The sequence below is a fragment of the Malaclemys terrapin genome, chromosome 9 (assembly GCF_027887155.1).
Source record: "Malaclemys terrapin pileata isolate rMalTer1 chromosome 9, rMalTer1.hap1, whole genome shotgun sequence".
Lineage (NCBI taxonomy): Eukaryota > Metazoa > Chordata > Testudines > Emydidae > Malaclemys > Malaclemys terrapin.
In genome coordinates, this window is record NC_071513.1 from 36,398,063 (window position 1) to 36,421,990 (window position 23,928).

Sequence of the window (23,928 nt, forward strand, 5' to 3'; positions counted from 1 at the left end):
ACACAAACACTGCTTCAGAATGAATTTCGGGTTCTAAATAACACAAACATTTAATGTACTGGAAACCCTGAGTTAAGGGTCTGACACAGAATTTATAAATCACTTCCTCTTTCTCATTTAACATATTAATCAGTACTCTACATGAGTACGAATAAGAAATCAATGTGTATAGCAACCTTTTCTCTGACACAACAAATCTGATTTCAGCCTATTAGTGTGTGCATATATATAATTAAATATATCTCTGCACTGCAATTCGCTGAGTCTAATGACATCTACCTTTTTAAGTATTCTATTTTAACATTTGTATACACATTTTATATATATTTCAGCTATTGTGTGTATGTACGTACACAAGCACACATGTAAAGATTTGCACTAAAGTAATGGCTGTTGCAGAAAACATTGTCAAAATATTCACCACACTCAAAAACTACGGAAATTGTAAGACAAAAATGAAATTGCCTTTGTTGAAATGTCTGACCTTGCTCTTGTTTCATGAATTTAATTTAATTCAGATATATGTTTGTTTACACATTGCATATATGGTCCACACTAAATACTGTATTAAGCTGAAGTAAACAATGCATTTGAGTGTAGTATCTGACACAGACATTTCTTAAATTAAAAAAAAAATAGCATATCCATGATCAAAGTGAAGGTTCCTACATGATTTTTTATTCATACTTATCAGAGTATATGCATGGGATTTTAAGAGCTTGCTTATTATGTGATCACTCCTTTTTTTTTCCATCAAAAGGAAGCTAGATATACACTACTTCCTAATATTATCTTCCATATATGCAAATGATGTAGTTTCCATGGGGATGTTGTAAGAAGAGCGAAAGAGGAAAGTGGTCCACACAACTGAATGGGAGAGATGTCTGTGAAACTGTCTCTATTAGGGCAGTCTACACTCTGAAAAAGTTGGAGAATCTCTGAATTTTAGTGTCTTCCATTTGTAGATTTTTCATTTTTAAATTAAATGTGAGATGTCAAGATGCCATGGTAAAGGGTATTCAATAGGATTTTAAATTAAAATTATGCTTATTTGCGTTGCAGTCCAGCTAGAATAGAGAATCATTCTTTTGTATTTTCCCCGTTAATTTACATCTTCTTTAAGATCACTGACATAAATCCATGCTATGTATTCTACTGCGGATGCAAATATGGCTACACTTAAACTCACTTAGCACACGCCTATTGGCGTATAATTCAACATGTATGTTAAAGTTGCCATGGCAACTTGAGCAACTATTAATCAATGTAACTAGTAATGAAATATAATTAATTCCTGAGTGACACATCCTATTAATGCACAGTATATTGCCTCAATGAAGGGAGAGGAGGGGAAGAGAATGCAAATAGCAATGGCGGCAGAGGACTTAACAATATCCTTATCTCCAGTACTTTAAGTAGCGTATGCCTGTGTGTATACACATATTCAAATAAATGTGTTTTTTTTAAACCTACAGATTTTTTTCAAATATAAGGCATAATGATATAAATAATAGAGATGAATGGAAATACTACCAGATTGCAATCTCTAGGTTTTTGATTAATGTTTAGCTGTTATTGTATTATTCTAGCCTACGAAAGCTTATTCCCAAATAAATGTGTTAGTCTCTAAGGTGCCACAAGGACTCCTCGTTGTTTTGCTGATACATACTACACGGCTACCACTCTGAAACCTGCCTTTCCACAGTACTTTTACTAGCCACAGATCCATGCTACTGTGTAAATGTTGAAATTTGCATGGATATTGACTATTAAATTAATGTCTGAGGAGTAAATATTTGTCATTACTTTCCCAAGAGAGCTCTCCCAAAAACACCTGTGCATAATGTACATTACCATATAATAAACAGGAGCAAATGCGATCAGTGTCTGAGTAGACCCTCTGATGACAATTTGCAAATATTGATCAAGACATGTAGGTAAATGAACGACAGAATCAATTTAAACAGCAGGCAGCAACTTTCTTAATTTAACAATAGATGAGGAGTGCTTTATGCTAGCCCCTTCTCTTGCACCACCATTTAATTGGATTTCGTGTGGAGTTACAGGGCTCCAACCATATAACCAGTGATTCAGGGTAGACCCTTTTCAGCTTATCTCTAGGACTCATCTCACTTCTGAATCCTCTAGCCCTCGACCTGTGAGGAAGGTAGCCAAGGGAACCTCTGTCTGTGAAATTTAAAGGTCTACTCTTCTTCCTACAGGCAAAAGATCTACCAGTGAAATCCCGGGTCTCATTTAACTCTGGGATCTGGCCCTTTTTATTTTCACTGGACATTGGCTGCAAATTACGATGAACAAAACATTTGTACATTATCTCTTAATATTACAATTCCTGTTCTTTTTCCTTTTAATCTTACTGTTCCACAATGCTGCAAACAATGCACGCGCGCACACACACACACCCATGCCCCTAATCCCCCCCACCCCCAATAATACAAAAAAAACCCAACACATAACACACCCCACCAGATCTTCACCAGTTTGGCCCAACTGGAAAAAAAAATTCCTTCCTGATCCTGAAAACAGGTAATTATGACATTTTGGAAATTCAGGTCCATATAACTTTGCTACAGGAAGGGAAGCAGTGGGAAATGGGGCAGTTATTGAGACAAGATTGTCTCCCAGACACTGGGGAAGGCTTTCAATTAAATGGAGATGGCCAATAGAATGTGATAGCCAATAAAAGTCTATTGGTGACTGATACTTGTAAAATTTAATCCTGCTTTTGATACCATTATATACTAACTGAATTGTTTATCCTGCAGATATGAACACTTGCGTAACTTTAAGCATGGAAGTAGGCCATTACTATTGCGCTCAATGGACCTACTCTGTTGTGTAAAGTTACTTATGTGCAGAAGTGTTTGCAGGATCAGATCCTAGGTGACAGTTACTCATTCTTGATTTGTATCCTTCATTTATGTCTCCGAAGGCATCAAAGTTCTAATCTCAAATGGACAAATATTTGTATCATCATTTTTTAAAGATGACCTGCAAAAGGGTACAAGCTAGGTTAAATCATGTTTTGCAGTTGAGTCCTGGTTTTGCTGCTTTTTGTTTGTTTGTTTTGGGGGCTCTTGGAAGAAGTGTGATGTTCACTCCCATGTTACAGTTGAGGGAGGTGAAGTGTTGCATTTTTGACAGAAACCTGGTTTCTTCCAAACATTCATTGGTCACTGGAAATTCAAAAAGTGTAAACAAACGAAGAGTAAGTTGTACACAAAACAACTAGATGTGCCTTCTCTTTTCTGTTGCTCAGCTGTCATCCTTGTGTGTTTTGTAATAAGATAATTTCATTAATTTGGCATTCATTATTGTCTTCCAGAATAATAAAAATAAGAATTTCCTAAAGTTGAAAAACAAACTACTAACTTTTACAGACCACCTTTAAGAGTCTTAAAAAGCAAATCTACAAACCCTTTTTTCCCTTTCCGTTTTACCTCTGAGGATCTTCAGATATAAAGAAAGCCATGTGTGTGCATTTGCTTGATAGAATTTAAGATTAATTTAATAGGTACCTGTGACATTTGCATGAAACATATTTAATATGTCCAGTTATGTGAAAGTGTTCATATGTACAAATTTAAAATATGAAGTGTTAGTATATCTAATTTTATAAGTTCCAAATATAAAACTTTCAATTAGATAAGCACATTTATTTATCCAAAAACTAGAATATTTATAATAGTTCTGATTTGATTTCATGCATTATAGCAACGGTATTCATAATTTTCATTACAATATTAAAAATGAAAATGGATGCCTACAGTTATACCACTTGGAGAGTATTGTCATTAGATCTCATAAACAAAACTGGGCTTTGACTGATGAGTTCTTGGAAGGGAAACCTTCAGAATGGTACAGGAAATGGTGGTGCTTCAGCAGATGGCTCTCATCTTCTTTGAGCTGTATCAAATCACTGGAGAGTTTGTTGTTGAATGTGCTGGATTTTGAAATGAAGAAAAACTGAGAAAAGAAACAGTTTCTGTGATTTTTTGTATTTTTGCAAGAGCGGAAATATACATCAGGGTGTCCTATCAAATTTCAATTTGTAAATTCTGTATGTCCCTTCTACTGCTTTATAATTTTGATTTACTTGCCATTGTGATTATGAGAAGATCTTATTGTGAGCTAACATGTTTCTTTTCCCTTGAACTGAAGAAAAAAATTGTTATTTTTTTCCCCTTTAAGATAGCATTAGTGTCTTAAATGAAGTTGTTTCTGTTAAAAATTTAAAACTATTATTGGTGAATTAGAAACTCGTATGTACACATTTATTTTACAGCTAAAAAGCCAGTAGATGATACAGAAGAAAAGAAAGTAGTTCTGCCAAAGAAACGAGTTAAAGAATTAAGAATCTTGGATGGAAAAACAGCACAGAATCTGTGTAAGTAGTATTAAATCATTTATCTGATAAGCAGAAAAATGAGCTTGCAAACCAGCTTTGACTGGTTGTTGTGTTAATTTCCCTTCCCCCTCTTATCTTGTCATTTTCAGTCTACAAGGAACATAATAAAATGAAATAAACATTTATTTTCCTCAAGCTGTTGCAGCTGTTCTGCAGAACCCAGTTCCTTATTCATCTGCTTGTTGCTGAGCTCTGGACAAATAATGCATGCTACTGCATGAAACACGTGTAGCAAAATGGTTTTGAAGATTCCCCAAACTCATGCAGTGGGGAAGTGGCAGCACGACTGCATTCTTTCAACAAGCCTCCAGTCATTTCTGAGGCCCTTCTGTGGGGTCTGGGCATAGGTTCTTAGGAGGAAAAAGAGAGTAAAAGAAGTTAACTACTTCAGATGCCTTTCTCTTCAGGTCTAGGCATATTTACAGTCAAAACTCACTCAAGATTTACTGCTCTTTACTGTCAGTAGACCATGTTCTTCTTTGAGTGATTGTATTCCACTGAGGGTTATGTGCACACACAGTGCACCCTCACAGTCTGCATATGCACCCTGTGCCACCTCATGGATTCACCCAAGGCGATAAAGGGCGCGGCAGGTCGCCGGCAACTCCAGTTCTTTCTCACCGCCACTTGGTCTGAGTCAGAGTTTCTACTCTGAAAGTTTACAAAAATATCCTTAGTACTGTTTATCTAGTACTTAGTTTAGATTTATTGTTTGTTCTGTATTTTTTGTTTGATTTTCCCCCCTTTTTCGTAACAGATTTAGAAATTGGGACGTCACTTATATGGTGTTTTCCGCCAAACTACTCCCTTGCTTCCCTCCCCCCAGAACGCAGGACTGGGTACTGAATTATGCCAAAGACGCTGGGGTTCAAAACCTGTACTTCCTGTTCTCACTCGTTTTCCATCAGTGATGAGCACCAGCACTTTTTGTACTGCTTGGGGGAAGCCCATATTGTAGCCACGTGCAATATCTGCCTCTCCTTTCCTGCCGGTACTCAAGAGAACCAGACTCTCTATCTCAGGAAAGACTTTATGGAGGATGCCATGGGACCAGCATCGGATCATGGCTGGGGAACCCCCCTGTATATCAGCCTGAACAGGCGAACAATGTTCCCCCTACCGCAGAACCACCATCGTGTTCTGCCAGTACCAGTGCTAAGGACTTCATGCTGGGGCATAGCCGTGAACCAAGGAAGCATGCGCATATTAAGCATAGCAGTAAGTTTTCCTCCAAGTCTATGAAGGATTCAGCACTGTCCATGAGTTCCAGTCACGTTCCTTGTCTCATGAGACCGAGAAATGGGCGCACTGATAGCTGGATCTGCCCAGGTCAATCACAGATCCTGCCACTCCCATCTGCTCCAGTTCTGCTGGTGTCCCGGGCACTGTCGGTCTCCAGATAGATGCAGTTCCCTGTACTGGCTACTGCAGTGGAACGGATACCATTGACCCCTGGGAGATGGGAAGAGCCCTGGGTGCCCATGAGTTATTTGCACTGGAGGAACTACCGTCTCCATGAGCCCCGATCTTATCACCAGATTGAAGGGACCCTTTGACCGCTATGTTCCTGCTGCGTTCTATTTCAGTAGTTCTGACAGTACCACCATTTGGCGAGAATTCTGACTCCTCTGATTCAGATGATATGGATGTCTGACATTATCCATATCTCTCGTTTTGGAAGCATGACTACTGGAATGTTCCAGTGGCACCATGGTAGTTTCCCACCTTTCCTTATCCACATAATTGGTATCTGGCACCGTGGTCCCAGGCTATGCAACCAGCAGGTCAACTGGGTCATGGCCCCAATATTCATGCTCTGAAAGATCCCGCTAGGTTCAAGAGAATTTCTCCACATTGCCACTACCAGTCCTCGTCTAGTAGACGCTCCCACATAGTGTTGGTTGACGCACTGGTTAGCCCGACTTCACCGGTATCCCTCATCTTCTCCAGATGCAGCCACTTCTTCAATCCCCTCCTCTCCACTGGAGAACTATCGCCAGTTCCAAGAATTGCTGTGTGAATAGCCAATGTCCTAGAGATCCCCTTAGAGGATGTACAAGCCAGTCAGCACTGTCTGCTTGACATCTTGCACAGTTCGGTACCAGTGAGGTTGGTCCTACCAATAAATGATGCCATCCTCCAACCGGCACACACTGGTGTACCCCAGCCACACATGCACCCACCCCGAAAGGGGCTGAGAAGTAATAGTATGTCCCTACCAAAGGGTCAGTGTTCCTGTTCTCTCATTCTTTACCAAACTCATTGGTCATCCAGGTGACTTCAGAGCGTTCCAAACTACTACACCTCTGCTCCACCCTCACGACTCTGCAATCGTGGACATTTTTGACTGATTAGGAACTCCAGTTAGGGATCTTTTCGCATCCCACACCACTACCAGATGCACCCAATATTGTTCAAGGGGAGATATCGGAGCTTCATAATTTAAGAAATCGGAGCTCAGTCTTAGGGGGAAGCCCTTATCATCAATTGGTTGGACTGCACAAACTATGCCCACCCCCCAGCTCCTCCTACCACGAGTAGTCCACAAGATCAGATGAGAGAAAGCAGCAACCATCCTGATCGCCCCCTGCTGGCCTCACCAATTCTGGCTCCCATTTCTTCTCTGAATGTTGAAGCACCTTCCACTCATGCTTTGGATGTTCCCAGAGCTACTTAACACAACGTTAGATTCAGACACCCCAACCTGCACACCCTTCGACTGATGGCTGGGTTTTTGGATGGCTCCCTCCACTAGCTGAGGAGTACTCTCTGGCAATGCAAGATGTCCTTTCAAGAAACAGGAAAGATTCCACAAGATGGATGCCAAATGGATGCATTTCACTTCCTGGGCTACACGACAGGGCCTTGTCCCCAAAGCGATGGGCATCCCTTTCCTCTTTCTGAAGGACTCAGGACTGGTCCTCAGTTCCATAAAGCTGCCATTAGTGTTTTTCATCTGCTGGTGGACAGCCATTCAATTTTTACCCAGCCCCTACCTATATGGTTCTGGAAGGGCCTTCTGCGAAAACCATCAGATCATACGTAATGATTGCTTATCTGAAACCCCATATATGTAAGTAAGTCAAGAAACGTCTAGGTAGATGCGATTAGGGTTATTTTTTATTGGCTTGTGGACTCCTCTGTGTTAACCCCAGGTGCTTTTGTTTTGCTTGTAACCTTTAAGTTGAACCTCAAGAGAGGTATCTTGATGCTTAATTTTTGTATTTTTTTTTTTTTTGATCTAGCAAAACTACAACTACAGCCACACTCCACAGTGTGCCCCTTGCAGACATATGCAAGGTAGCCATGTGGAGTTTGATACACACCTTTTTCCACTCACTATGCTCTAGTGCATGATTCCGCCATGGGTGCTTCATTTGGAGCAGCAGTTCTCCATTCCACAGTCTCCTTACACCATTCTTCCGCATAAGTAGTTCTGGTTATTCACCCTCGTTGGAATACAATAAAGACTATCACTCAAAGAAGAAAACAAAGTTACTAACCTGTAACTGGAGGTTCTTTGAGATGTATGGTCCCTATTAGTATTCCAAACCCACCATACTTTCCCTCTGCTGCGGATCCAACAGATCTGTGGTAGAGGAGGAACTGGAGATGCCAGTGGCCAGCTGCGTCCTTTATCACCTCAGGCTTAACCATGAGGTGGCACAGGATGCATGTGCGGACTGTTGAATACTAAAAGCTCCAGCTCCAGGCACATGTGCATAACCCTCAGTGGAATACAGGTAAGGGCCACACATCTCAAAGAACCTCCAGTTACAGGTAACTTCATTTTCTGTTGCAGCCCGTTTCCCTCCAGGGAAATTTCTTTGGAGCTGCTGGTTGGGACTCTGTGATAGCATGACTCATGAAAGAGCTTGGACTTGTCTCTCAATAGCCGTGCCGCTCGAGCCATATCATTTAGATAAGTTAATTTGTTCTAATTGTTTAGGTAACACTTCATAGTATATATGTATTTCTAAATGTAATGTTACATGTCTTGGAAATATAATGAAACCTTAGTAATGAAAGGTCTCACTGCCATTAAACCTTTCTGTCGAGAATTACTTGGATTCTGAATTTGCAAAAGATATGTACATTGTTGCAGTGATACATTTAATGTGTGGAATAGGAAATGTTAAAACAAATAAACATTTTAAAATGAAAAGCTTTACCCATCAAATCTAACACATGGAGAAGCTTTGAAGTATTTCACACATTTGTGTTTGGAAGTCACCAGTTAATATCGATGCAGGCTGCAAGTCCTATCCTAAACTGGGAAATCTTTAATATTTAAATAGATTAACAAAAACATTTAGTAATTATCATTGTGTCTTTTCTGTACCGTTATTTTCACTACACTAGCATAATTTACCCTGAAAGCAAGGGCAGATACTTTTGCCCAATACAATTCTGTTAATTTTTCGAATAAAAAAATCTATTACTGCCATGTATGATAAGGCTAGTATATGCCTGCCTTGTTGCCCACATGCTTTCAAGAATAGTCTTGCAATCTGACCCTATATAATTAATTCTACTTAGTGAGGATTTTTGGAAAATATTTTAAAAATGTCGCAACAAAATATGTGCAGGCTTACAGAAAAAAATACGTTATTATTTAGTACTGCTGAGAAACACGTAGGTTCTCATTTTCCAAAACTTTGACTTGGTCCCCTAAAGTTAGCCATATAGCACAGAACCAATTGACCTAAACAGTTGGTCTGATCTTTCTCCCCCCTCCCCCGGCCCCCAATCCCATTGTTTTTAGTGGTAGCTAGAGGTGGTCACTACCTGTGAAAACCAAGCTACTTTTATTTTGGTTTTGAGCTTTAAGGTAGAGCTGTGGCCTCAGTACTTAGTGGCAGGATGACATTGTGTTGCTCTGCATTGATTCTTATGGGCAGCTTAAATTCCTTAAGGAGCAAGTCCCCTTCATATTCCCTGGCCAAGTGGTTGTGGTGGTGGTGGGGAATTGCAGAACCAATCATCTGCCTGGCCCATCCACCTACATATGGAATGAAAACACAATGGAAAAGTAACAATGCTTCCCCACCTGGGGTCTCGCGTACATTCTGTATGCTTGAGAATGCCGATGCCAAATTGCCTGAATTGCTCTAGCTCCCATACTCAGCTGGGCTACTGCTGTTGCTGCCCCAATCCTGAATGAGAGGGAACCATATTCATGTGTAGGAGCCCCAATCTCATCAGTCCCTGTCTTAAAACTGTAACAAACTAATATACCTCTACCCTGATATAACGCAGTCCTTGGAAGCCAAAAAATATTACCGTGTTATAGGTGAAACTGTGTTATGTCGAACTTGCTTTGATCTGCTGGAGCATGCAGCCCTGCCCCCCCCGAAGTGCTGCTTTACCGCGTTATATCCGAATTCGTGTTATATCGGGTCACGTTATATCGGGGTAGAGGTGTATGTTGTGAGGGGACGCCCATCACCGTGAATGAAGAGGGGGGGCCATCCTCCCTGGTCTTATTGTCACGTATGCCTTCACAGCCTTCACTGGGCAGATCTCAGGCTTGCCACTATCCTGTAGAATAATGGATTCACTTTGGCCCCCTTGATCCATTTTGACTTATTCCAGGTGAATATAACCAATCACCCCTTCCAGTGTATATTCCTCCGTTCCAAAGGTCTGCCAGAAGAAACCTTACAGGATCCAGCTACTAACTCACTGATACTAAAAGCTCCAAAAAATACTGCCACAAATGCTAGCCTGAGTAAGGCCATCTCCTGCCCACAGCCACTTATGGGTTCCAGAATCTGCACCAGATCCCTAAGTGTGTTAACAGTGATGGAATGATGTGTATCCTCACGCAGGCTGGTGCTTCCAGACCACCCCGCTTTATACTTTCGAACTAAATCACTGGGTAACAGCTTAGCCTATTGACAGATGTGAGGGCCAATAGGCGAGTAGAGATGGTTGAAGATGCCAGTCGTCGGATTGCTAACAACACCATGTACTGCAGCACACATTCCTCTGCAATTGACCATATTGGTGACAGGCCTTCCAGATCCTGGAATTGCACAAAATTTAACTCTGCAATGTTTGCGGAGATACAGACATCTGCGTTACACTGACAACCATCATATGCTAAGATTCTATAGCTGGTAGTATCTGTTCAGGTTCCTTGCTGGCTCCTGGTGCCAGATCCCGAAATCTATACATCTGAAAATGAGACAGTGAATGTGTTATGCTATTATCAACCCTGGTCACATGCTTGGAAGAGAAATAGATGCTAAAGCTTAAACATGGTAGTACAAATGCCCTTACCAATCACATAACCCTGTGTGATCTGGAGGACTGGTGATGGATAACATGTATAACGGCAATGTTGTCACACCAGAAACACACCCTTTTATTTGCAAACTCCATTCCCTAAATGACCACTGGAACCAAAATAGGAAAAAATCCAGAAATGTTATATCTTGCACTATCCCTGTTATCATTCAGGTGGAGGAACCAGGTGGGTGCACTATTTGCTTTGGTAAAATATCCCAAAACCCATGCCTTCCAAAGCAACTGAGTATGTCTTAAAATCAACCTCCATTATTCATTCCTCCCTCCAGAATGACACTCCATTAAAATCACTCAAAAATTGTCCCCACACCCTGAAATCCTCCTTCATATTTCTAGTAACTCTCTTTTAAAATGGTGAGGTCTTTCTATGCTTGCAGTGGTCACCAGCAGCTGGCACAGAATGCCAACCCCCGGGCTTCCACCCAGCAGGGAAAGTTGTGAATAGACTGCAGGACACAGAGTGTAACTTTATTTGCAACTCTACCTCTTCGAATTAAGCCCAGTATTTCCCAAAGCTTATCCTGAGGGAGTTGCAGTATACTAGCCTATGTATCTAGCTTGATCCCCAGCTAGGTCAGTGTAGTGGAAGGTCCCTCTGTGTTGGTCACATGTGCTGTCTCTATTCTATTCTGAAGGTCCATTGTTGAGAAACAGTCTCAACAATTAATATAGTAGAAAGAGTATTAAGGCATATCAAAGCTCACCTTAGGTGGCCTGGTCATGTTATTAGAATGAGTGATGAAAACTCCTGAAATAAGATTGCTCATAAAGCGCAGGAGGAGTGGTCAATGAAAATATTTAGGACACGTTTAAATAGAATCTTAGCTCATCCAACATAAGTTTTGATATCAAAGACACAATGGAGAGCAACTATCAATAAAGGTTGTAAACACTTTGAAGAAGATAGATGTGAAAAACTGATTTTAAAAAAAGGGCCAAGCATCCTGTCAAGTATTCAGTGGGACACTGCATGTTCCCGTGTGACATCTGTTCACAATCTTGCTTCTCGCAGTTTGGACTATATAGCCACATGAGAACACTACATGATGCTGTGACATCATTGTCAGATGCGATAGAGAGCCATATCATGGCCAGGGTGTTTGTGTTAACACAGACATGACTCACCTTGATACAACTGTGCTAAGGCATGGTTAATGTTGAAGTGTATATGGAGCCAGTATCGAAAATGATTGCACGGAAACCAACCTCAGATAGAAACTTCGGCCACATTAGATCTCTGGTAGAAACTGCTCTGAGACACTCTTCTCTGATAAGCTGATTTGACACCCCTTCAAGTTATTGCAGCTCAGATGGTTGAAACTGTGGTAGCCTATCTATGTCAAGACTACTTGGTGACTTTTAAGTCCAAAATCCATTTGGATGTGTATAGATTAGCCCAGGGGCCACACAGCAGTGTGACTTCCCTGAGATATTTCAGCTAACTCATCTTAAATTCCTTTGAGAGCCTCAGAGCTGTGTTAGCCTTTAAAAGCATACAGCACGTGCTCCCCTCAGTACTGGCCCTGCTTCTACCCCCGTAGAGGTGGGGAGGAGGGCCATGAGAGGAAGGGTTGGATGGGGCCGTGAGGTCCGGGGGCGGTCAGGGGACGGAGCAGGGGTGTGTGGATGGGGCAGAGGTCCCAGGGAGGCCATCAGGGAACAGGGTGGGTTGGATGGGGCAGGAGTCCCTGGGAGAGGGGCGGGGGGCAGATAGGAGGTGGGGGCTGGGCCACGACCCCCTCCCCTAACCAGCCCTCCATACAATTTACAAAACCCGATGCGGTCCTCAGGCCAAAAAGTTTGCCCACTCCTGCTATAACATCTGGTCACTCTAGGTCATCTAGTTCAGTCCCCTGCACTCAGTTCAGTCTTTGGCCTATCAGTTCAAATTATCAAGGAGGGAAAATATAATTGCCTTTTTATTTTTTAAGAATGTGGACATTTGTCATTAGAAATTGCCATGAGACAACTTATTTTGCTAAAACATTATGTAGCCCTCTGTATAAATCCATTTTTTCCTGTTGATAATCTGACCTATAGTTAACCTATTTCTGAATTTTTTTGCAGTAAAAAAAACGTACTTAAATTATGATGTTGCTTCATACTTTTGACTTATTTGGTTTTAATAACTTCCTATTTAATTTCAGCAATCTTTCTGGGATCTTTCCGAATGCCTTATGAAGAAATAAAAAATATTATTTTAGAGGTGGATGAAAAGAAGCTGAGTGAATCCTTGATTCAGGTAAGTCATAATGTCATCTGTTTGATTCAGCAAATCAGCTTTCCTCATAACAATCCCTTCAAAGAAATGAGCTTTAACTCAAGAAGAAGAATAAGGAACTATTCAAAGTTGTGTGCTAAACACAAGCTACAAACTCCTCAGTTTATCTTCTTTAATACATATGCATTGTGTCTGCTCTTTCATCTTTATTTTTGGGTATGAAGAATACAGACAAAGTAATTTTTATATAAAGGACCTGTTGACAAAAGAGTACATTCATTAGCCATAGTCCGGCTCCTTTTTGTCTTCACGTTAATTTTCTCGTGCATACGGAAAATACTAAGATAATAGTGAGTAAATACTCAAACTGATCATTAAGCTATCTTCTACTGATGACGTGTGGGGATGACTCCCACCTCTCCTCCCCCATTACATGTTTGAGAATACAAGAACCATGTTGGACATCAGATCCATTAATTTAATATGGGGTAATATTTACTGCTTGTTAATTACAATGTTTTGCAAGTTCCTGCTTCATCATGATGACTTCTATATTATTTTCTTTGCAGAAGACATAGTACTATTTTATTATTGACACGTTTTATTTAATATATCCCAGGGTGTTGTGCTGATTCATGCAATGTCCCCTTAAAGTCAATGAGTTTTGCCTGTGTGGGGACTGTAATGTCAGACACTGTGTACTTAACGATCAGTCATGTTTCCTTTTATCACTGTGAACATAAATATTGCCTACAGTCATGAAGTATGGAATTTATTCTCTTCTCTATGCAACTCCATATACTTTCCTCTTGATAGGTGGAAAGTAAATACAATGTCTGATTCTGCAGTCCTCATGGTGACAAAACTACCCCTAACTTGAACTGGTTTGTTTAGGAGTGAGGCCTCAGTAAATTTTCACTGACCAAATAACATTTATGCAGAATCCTTCACAAAAGTCCTGGACAGTATTATTAGTGGGTTTATGGGATGTACAGCAGTAAAAATGATACTAATGTATTGCGCAAGACCAGTTACACCATCTCAAATACGTATTGGGAAAACAAGCTATATAATATCAGTATGACCTTATTCAAACTCTTCTCAAAAATTTTCCTATTGGAATCTAATCCTCCAGATATGTGAGATTGTCATTTATTTACTAATATACATTTTCAGTAATACCAATTGCAAAGTATTTACTGGTGGAAGTTTTGTTTAATCATTTAATACATTTTAGATCTTCTAAAAATGTGTATACAAAAACTTAGTTATGCATCTTACATATCACAGCAGTTATAGCTAAATTGGTACTACATAGTTGTACATATTGAAAATGCTACCCTTCTAATTTATGGTGTTTTAGAAGATGTTACTTCCTTCTTGAAATTCAAATTTATCTTGTAATTACTGAAAATAATTGCATTATTACTTTTATTGAGTACAGAGGAAAATTAATACCATGGTGCTAGTTGCTAAAGAAAAAAAACTTGCTGGGAAAGAGCAGCTGCTTGTCATCAGAGTCCTTTTTTGTGTAACTTGTTCCCCCAGACACTGTCACAGTTCAAGTTTGGGAAACTTCAGGGCATGGTGAAAGTCAGGTGTTTGGTTGTAATGTCCAAGATTAAAAATAAATAAATAAAAAGAAAGAAAAAGTTTACCTTTGCTTCTCCTGCTTGGAGAAATGAATTCTTGCCTTTTCTGTGACCTAAGCGCAGCCAACTTGATTACGCTCTTCACTTAGAATATAGGCATTGTCCATGAAACAGATGAGAGAGAAATTGTGATTTACCCCTTAAAACAGCTGTGAGCTGCAAAAGAATGGGGAGGTAGGCATGGTGGGAATCCTGAGCCCATATTCAAGAAGGGAGGTGATAGGAAAGTCAAATCAGGGCAGAGACCTCTTTTCTTAGAAGTTGGTTAGATTCTCAGGGAAAACTCTTTTGCAGAATTTCCCAGCCTGGGTTTTAGAGGTGGATCACAAAACTAGTTCAGAAGGTAGTGGGGCAGAGGAGTAACTTGGACGTTGAATTGAATTAGTCATGGAAAGCAATATGACTCTGAATCTTGATTTCACATTATATTTGAGCTGCTGTGATGAAACTGTACGGCATTTTTGAAATCCAGGAGGAGTCCCTAATACAGTGGTCAAAAGAGCCAATATACAGTTTGCAAAGATTACCTCTCCTTGGGTATAAGATATATCAATAAATGTATGGCTGATCCTAGCCACCTTTTGAATTCCTTTGAATTCCAGTGATTGCAATTTGTAATTAATCTTAAACTTTACCTCAGAGACTGTTTTTAGGAATTGCTGAGAAGTGGAGTAAGATAAAAAAGACTATTGTGTGGGGTGCAGAGGGTATGATGAATTGTGAGAATTATTGGATCTGAAGATTCATAAATTATGAAGTTGTAATTTATTGTGTTTTAGAAGAGTTTGGAAGGGGAGGATGGCACAGTGGTTTGAGCATTGGCCTGCTAAACCCAGTGTTGTGTGTTCTAATCCTTGAAGGGGCCATTTAGGGATCTGGGGCAAAAATTGGGGATTGGTCCTGCTTTGAGCAGGGGGTTGGACTAGATGACCTCCTGAAGTCCCTTCCAACCCTATGATTCTTAAAACTTTTTTTTTTTAATGACAAAACAAGAACAATATATTGCATTACACCACTTGTCTGTTGAAAAAAGAAATATATATATACCCACCATACCCTCTGCACCCCACACAATAGTCTTTTTTTATTTTACTCCACTTCTCAGCAATTCCTAAAAACAGTCTCTGAGGTGAAGTTTAAGATTATATATTTTTTTCAATTGGCTGCAGATTTCTTAAAATAATTTTGATATTTCAGAAATGCTGGCATGTATGTGGTGGTCATGCAACAAAATAATTGTATGCAACTAGCAGTATCCATGAAAATCATGGTGAAGTGTTACAAAAATGGATTTTTGTCAGGTTGTGACTCTCAGCTGTGTACTGAAATTAGAGGTCTTTCATTTACTTGTTCATATGACCTCCTTTGCATGTCTAACACTTTCAAGAATACTGTACCAAAAATGAATTAATATACCCTTAGGCCTGTTCTTTTCATCAACAGCTATAATATTTACCTCAGGCATTGATGAATGCTAAATTATGTTAGCTTCTGAGACTAGTGGAAAAAAAACTAAATGAACATTTAGTCATGAAACAAAAGAGTGAAAATTTTTGCCAATTCTGTTTCTCCTCTGGTAAATATAGTACATTATTGCTTACATCTCAGCATAATCCTTCACTGCTTATTCTTGTCTAGTAGAGGGAAAATCAGGTGTGTGAGTGAAGGTGCAAATTTAATATTGTTTAATTATCAGAGCTGCAGTCAACAGATTGTGTGTTATAACAATTCCTGAGCTACCCATCAATGCCGGGTTTCCCAAGTTAAAACAGTGTATAAATGACGGTGGTCTTAAGAGAGTTTGCCATTTCAGTGCTAAAAACGGTCAAATTGTTAAGCTACAAGTAGTGATCATGTTAAAACAAAATATGTGCTGAAGTGTGAGAGCCAGCTCATCCAGATGTAACACACACACAAAAAAAAAAACACAGCACTTTGAGAACTATTAAATATAAATGATTCTCTTGATTCTGCCTCTGTTAAACTTGATGACAAAACTCTGTTTGATGTTGAAGATTGGGCTCAGTGTTCAGAATGTTTAACATGAGAATAGCAGCTAACAAGGGAGAGGGGTCCTACAGACCAGAGTCTCTTTTACTGTACAACCCTGATTGATCCCTGGAACAGGTCCATCCTGACACTGAATAAGAGTCCAATAGCAAAAAATATGTGAACATGTAAGTAGATTGTATCATAATGCATTCATACAAGGGGGCTGAATTAAGATGCATAGGCTAACTTATTTCTGGCATTGTCTTACTTTTGAGTGCTTGATTTGATTTAGTAACCTTAATAATGTCTTTTTAACATATTTTTGTATGTAACTTCCTAGGCTTTAAAAAAAGAAGAAGAAAAAAAAGAAAAAAAAAATCCATCATGTGGTATCATATTGATGCCCTCAGTAGGGTTGGAAGCTTTAGAGCTATCCCATAGATCTCTTTCATTGAGCTAAAGAAGTTACTGATAGTATTCTTTATGTGCCAGCACTAGAGGGGGATGGGACATGTAGCCAGTATGTTTCACAGATAGTTGCTGAGCGGAGGAATGATGAGAGCAAGAAATCCTGGTTTCTATTTTCTTTACAAAGAAATAGCAAATGACTTATTTTGGATGGAAGGAGGGAAGGTTTGGATTTATACCCATCCTTTTAAATCAAAGTCTAAATACTTAGTGCAAAAAAACCAAACCAAAATAAAACAAAACCACCACCAAAAAGCAAAACAACCACATATTGGAATAAATCCTTCATGGTAAAGTCCTCTTATTGAGGAGAAAAATAAATTCCCCTTTTTTTTATATTAGTGCTTAGCTTAATTTCATGTTTTACTCTTCAGTCAGGGTCTGTACTGGAATTCTAGTGAGCTTAATTTTAGCAGAACCATGCTGTCGTGTCCTTCAACTATGAGCCCAACAAGCAGCCTAGTAGTATGTTTCTAATAGGGTATTAAGCTTAATTGTTTGGAAGCTGATAATATTAATGTAGAGAGTTAATTTCTTGCATATTGTAGAAATGTATAGATAAAAAATAAATAGAAAAACTGAATACATGCTACATTATTTTACTGTCTGCTTTCCTTTTTTTCACTAGTTAATGCTTCTTTCATACACCATTGTTTATGTGCATTTTGATTAGGGGTATTGAGTCTGTATGTGTTGGAATACAATTGCAATTCAGGGCAACTGAATGCAGTCTCCGCCGTCCATTGGAATTCTGGGTTGAGATCCCAATGCCTGAATGATGCAAAGCAGTGTCACGGGGGGTTCTGGGTACGTCGTCAGGCACCTCCCCCTCCGTCAGAGCAACGGCAGACAATCTATTCGCGCCTTTTTACCTGGGTTACCTGTGCAGACAACATACCACGCCAAGCATGGAGTCCGCTCAGCTCAGCTCACCATCACCATATGTCTTCTGGGTGCCAGCAGACGTGCTACTGCATTGCCACACAGCAGCAGCTAATTGCCTTTTGGCAGTAGACGGTGCAGTATGACTGGTATCCTTCATCGGCGATCTGGGTGCTGGCAGACATGGGGCTGCATTGCACACAACAGCAGCCCCCTTGCCTTTTGGTAGAAGATGGTATATTATGACTGGTATCCGTCGTCATCGTACTGCAGTGGCTGTCAATCATGGGCACCTGGGCAGACATGCTCAGTCGTATCGAACTGTCTTGACGATGATGGCTATCAGTCGTAGTATGCTATTTTCTGCCAAGCACCCAGAAGGTGCCGAGGGCTATCAGTCATGCTGCACCGTCGTCTGCCTGCTTAAGATGTAAAATATAGATTTGTTCTGTATTCATTTGCTTCCCCCTCCCTCCGTGAAATCAACGGCCTGCTAAACCCAGGGTTTTGAGTTCAATCTTTGGTGGTGGTGGTGGTGGGGGGGACATTCTGTGTGACAGTTTGTGTTTCTCCCTGATGCACAGCCACCTTTGTTGATTTTAATTCCCTGTACCTGTACGCCATGTCGTCACTCGTCCCTCCCTCCCTCCCTCCCTTCCGTCAGATACTAGTTTCGCACCTTTTTTCAGACCAGACGCCATACACTGGGATCATGGAGCCCGTTCAGATCACCCCGGCAATTATGAGCACTATGAACACCACGCGCATTGTCCTGGAGTATATACAGAGTCAGGACATGCCAAAGCAAAACCCAGGACCAGCCGAGGAGGCGATTGCAGAGTGGCGACAAGAGTGATGAGGAAATTGACATGGACATAGACCTCTCACAAGGCACAGGCCCCAGCAATGTGCAAATCATGGTGTTACTGGGACAGGTTCATGCCATGGAACGCCGATTCTGGGCCCGGGAAACAAGCACAGATTGGTGGGACCGCATCGTGCTGCAGGTGTGGGACGATTCCCAGTGGCTGCGAAACTATGGCATGCGTAAGGGCACTTTCATGGAACTTTGTGACTTGCTTTCCCCAGCCCTGAAGCGCCAGAATACCAGGATGAGAGCAGCCCTCACAGTTGAGAAGCGAGTGGCGATAGCCCTGTGGAAGCTTGCAACGCCAGACAGCTACCGGTCAGTCGGGAATCAATTTGGAGTGGGCAAATCTACTGTGGAGGCTGCTGTGATCCAAGTTGCCAGGGCAATGAAAGACCTGGTGATATCAAGGGTAGTGACTCTGGGAAACGTGCAGGCCATAGTGGATGGCTTTGCTGCAATGGGATTCCCAAACTGTGGTGGGGTGATAGATGGAACCCATATCCCTATCTTGGCAACGGAGCACCAAGCCACCGAGTACATAAACCGCAAGGGGTACTTTTCAATGCTGCTGCAAGCCCTGGTGGATCACAAGGGACGTTTCACCAACATCAACGTGGGATGGCCGGGAAAGGTACATGATGCTCGCGTCTTCAGGCACTCTGGTCTGTTTCGAAAGTTGGAGGAAGGGACTTTCTTCCCGGACCAGAAAATAACCGTTGGGGATGTTGAAATGCCTATAGTTATCCTTGGGGACCCAGCCTACCCCTTAATGTCATGGCTCATGAAGCCGTACACAGGCAGCCTGGACAGTAGTCAGGACCTGTTCAACTACAGGCTGAGCAAGTGCCGAATGGTGGTGGAATGTGCATTTGGACGTTTAAAAGCGCGCTGGCACAGCTTACTGACTCGCTCAGACCTCAGCAAAAAGAATATCCCCATTGTTATTGCTGCTTGCTGTGTGTTCCACAATATCTGAGAGAGTAAGGGGGAGACATTTATGGCGGGGTGGGAGGTTGAGGCACATTGCCTGGCCGCTGATTACGCGCAGCCAGATACCAGGGCGATTAGAAGAGCACAGCAGGGCGCGGTGCGCATCAGAGAAGCTTTGAAAACGAGTTTTGTGACTGGCCAGGCTACGGTGTGAAACTTCTGTTTCTTTCTCCTTGATGAACCCTCCAACCCATCCACCGACCCGGTTCACTCTACTTCCCTGTAAACCAACCACCCCACTCTCCCCTCCCCGTTCGAGCACGGCTTGCAGAGGCAATAAAGTCATTGTTACTTCTCATTCATGCATTCTTTATTAATTCATTACACAACTAGGGGGATAATTGCCGAGGTAGCCCGGGATGGGTGGGGGAGGAGGGAAGGAAAAGGACACACTGCAGTTTCAAACTTTAAAACTTTAACACTTATTGAAGGCCAGCCTTCCGATGCTCGGGCAATCATCTGGGGTGGAGTGACTGGGTGGCCGGAGGCCCCCCCACCGTGTTCTTGGGCATCTGGGTGAGGAGGCTATGGAACTTGGGGAGGAGGGCTGTTGGTTACACAGTGGCTGTAGCGGCGGTCTCTGCTCCTGCTGCCTTTCCTGCAGCTCAACCATACTCTGGAGCATATCAGTTTGATGCTCCAGCAGCCGGTGCATCGACTCTTGCCTTCTGTCTGCAAGCTGATGCCACCTATCATCTTCAGCCCACCACTTGCTCTGTTCAGCCCGCAATTCAGCCCGCCACCTCTCCTCTCGTTCATACTGTGCTTTTCTGTAGTCTGATATTGACTGCCTCCACGCATTCTGCTGTGCTCTTTCAGCATGGGAGGACATCTGGAGCTCTGTGAACATATCATCCCAAGTCCGCCGTTTTCTCCCTCTAATCTTCACTAGCCTCCGTGAAGGAGAAACATTTGCAGGTGGTGGAGGAGAAGGGAGAGGTGAATAAAAGACACATTTTAGAGAACAGTGGGTACACTCTTTCACGTTAAATTTTGCTGTTCACATTACACAGCACATGTGCTTTCGTTACAAGGTCGCATTTTTCCTCTTATATTGAGGGCCTGCTGGTTTGATGCGAGAGATCACTCATGCAGTGCCAGGCAACAGATTTCGGCTTGCAGGCAGCCATGGTAAGCCACAGTCTTTTGGCTTTTTTAACCTTCTTAACATGTGGGAATGGTTTCAAACAGTAGCGCCCTCATTTCCCATACCAAGTATCCGTTGGGTTGGCCATTTAAAATGGGTTTGCAATGTAAAAGGAGGGGCTGCGGTTCCCGGGTTGACATGCAGCACAAACCCAACTAACCCCCCTTCCCCCCACACACCCAATTCTCTGGGATGATCACTTCACCCCTCCCCCCCACTGCGTGGCTAACAGCGGGGAACATTTCTGTTCAGCTGAGCAGGAACGGCCACCTCTGAATGTCTCCTTAATAAAATCGCCGCATTTCAACCAGGTGACCGTGAACGATATCACTCTCCTGAGGATAACAAAGAGCGATAAGGAATGGATGTTGTTTGCATGCCAGCAAACACTGGGACCATACGCTGCCATGCTCTGTTATGCAATGATTCCAGACTACGTGCTACTGGCCTGGTGTGGTAAGGTGTCCTACCATGGTGGACGGGATAAGGTAGCCCTCCCCAGAAACCTTTTGCAAAGGCTTTGGGAGTACTTGAGGGAGAGCTTTCTGGAGATGTCCCTGGAGGATTTCCACTCCATCCCCATACACGTTAACAGACTTTTCCAGTAGCTGTACTGGTCGCGATTGCCAGGGCAAATGAATCATTAATCATTAAACACACTTGCTTTTAAACCATTTGTAATATTTACAAAGGTACACTCACCAGAGGTTCCTTGTGTGCCCTCAGGGTCTGGGAGCACGCCTTGGGTGAGTTCGGGGGTTACTGGCTGCAGGTCTAGGGTGATAAACATATCCCGGCTGTTGGGGAAACCGGTTTCTCCGCTTCCTTGCTGCTGTGAGCTATCTACATTATCTTCATCCTCCTCTTCCTCGTACCCCGAACCCTCTTCCCTGTGTGTTTCTCCAGTGATGGAGTCATAGCACACGGTTGGTATAGTGGTGGCTGCACCCCCTAGCATGACATGCAGCTCCGCGTAGAAGCGGCATGTTTGCGGGTCTGCCCTGGACCTTCCGTTTGCCTCTCTGGCTTTGTGGTAGGCTTGCCTTAGCTCCTTAATTTTCACGCGGCACTGCTGTGCGTCCCTGTTATGGCCTCTGTCCTTCATGGCCTTGGAGACCTTTTCTAATATTTTGCCATTTCGTTTACTGCTACGGAGTTCAGCTAGCACTGATTCATCTCCCCATATGGCGAGCAGATCCCGTACCTCCCGTTTGGTCCATGCTGGAGCTCTTTTGCGATCCTGGAACTCCATCATGGTTACCTGTGCTGATGAGCTCTGCGTGGTCACCTGTGCTCTCCACGTTGGGCAAACAAGAAATGAAATTCAAACGTTCGCAGGGCTTTTCCTGTCTACCTGGTCTGTGCATCTGAGTTGAGAGTGGTGTCCGGAGCGGTCACAATGAAGCACTGTGGGATAGCTCCCGGAGGCAAATAACGTCGAATTCCGTCCACACTACCCAAATTCCGACCCGCTAAGGCCGATTTTATCGCTAATCCCCTCGTCGGAGGTGGAGTAAAGAAACCGGCTTCGTCGTGTGAACGTGTCCAGAATTAATTCGATTTAACGCTGCTAAAGTCGACCTAAACTCGTAGTGTAGACCAGGCCTTGGGTAGAGAGATGCACCTTTGTCCCATCTGACCTGGTGTTTCTCCAAGCTGAACAGTTCCCTGCCTTCACCATCTTATTCCTAATAAGACACTCTGCTTAAGTTGACTTGCCTACTTTCTCTTTGGAGACTAACAGGGTAATTGCCCACAGTTATCCCACAGCACTTTCTATGCAAGCCTATTTTATTTTTAAGGTAAAAGCACTACAGAACAGAACAAAACATATTAAAACAATTAAAGAACCTATATGCAGTCAATTCATGTGATTTTAAGCCCGACAGTCTTGCACTTCTAAGGTTTCCCCCTGTCTAGTACTGAAGCAAAATTGGATGTGTTTAGTCCCAGTATCGGATGGTGGGTTCCCTTTTAAATACTGTTCCCTGTCCCTGCTAGCGTGATGACACTCTCTTCAGAATGGCATCCTCCTTGCAGCCTGACCATGCACTGTGCATTCAAGGTCTCGCTGGTGGGGGTGAGCCCCCTCCGTTCCCAGAATTACCAGAATGTCCAGTATTCTGAAAAAGTGTGAGTGGTCACCCTAAGCTACCTGTATTCTAATAAGCATACCATAGATCTCTCCAATCCTAAAATGGATTTTTTTATTTACACTCTAATTATACAAAAACGAGGTGAGGGAGGGAGTTATTTAAACAATGCAGTAGAGTACTGTTTTTGTAATTATTAATTTTTATTTTCCTTTGTTTTGCTTTTATATATTTCCGGTTAGAAATTTGCAGAAGTTAGTAAGAGTTCAATACATATTTTGTTGTGCTTATGTATTTGTTATAAACTGTCTGAAGCGATGAAAGCTTAGGTGGTTGTAAATGTGATCAGTATGGGAAGCATGGCATTGATAAGACTACAAAATCTGTTTACATGCTATTGTTGTTTTCCCTGGAATTTAAAATAAGAACTCAGATTGAGCAACCAACTCTGGACAGAAAACTGTCATCTATTAAATTATAGAAGTTATTGTCAAGTATTGTTTCAAGTCCTGCACACTGATTTTATAAAAGCAACAATAAGACATTCCAGTTTTGTCTGTCTTGTCACTGCAACTTTTTTTTATTAGACTATACATAAAATCCCATGGTCATAGAAGAATTTGTTGATATTTACAACCATAGATAGAAATTATTTCCTATTTGTGAACCCCGTTTCTTGTAGAAAAAGAAATATCCTTCATCTTTTGTTGAAGTTGATTTATTTTTTCTCCATCCTGATATGGTAGACACTGCTTTTGGTGGGGAAAAGTGCTAGCAACAGGATTAGGTAGCTGTTCTGTACTGCACCCTACTGATGTGTGTGTGCATGGATGGAGGGGCTTTTTATTACCTCCTTCCTCAGTTACCAGCT

General features: G+C 41.9%; 1 protein-coding gene across 6 annotated transcripts in view; it reads left to right on the plus strand.

Annotated features, from left to right (window-relative positions):
- The window catches only part of DIAPH2 (diaphanous related formin 2), an 869,427-nt gene that overhangs the window by 323,449 nt on the left and 522,050 nt on the right, over positions 1 to 23,928 (plus strand). For all 6 annotated transcript variants that reach the window (XM_054038969.1, XM_054038972.1, XM_054038973.1 and 3 more), the window contains 2 exons: positions 4,307 to 4,408; positions 12,889 to 12,983. In XM_054038969.1, the coding sequence (XP_053894944.1) occupies positions 4,307 to 4,408; positions 12,889 to 12,983 (197 nt within the window). The remainder of the gene's footprint in view (positions 1 to 4,306; positions 4,409 to 12,888; positions 12,984 to 23,928) is intronic.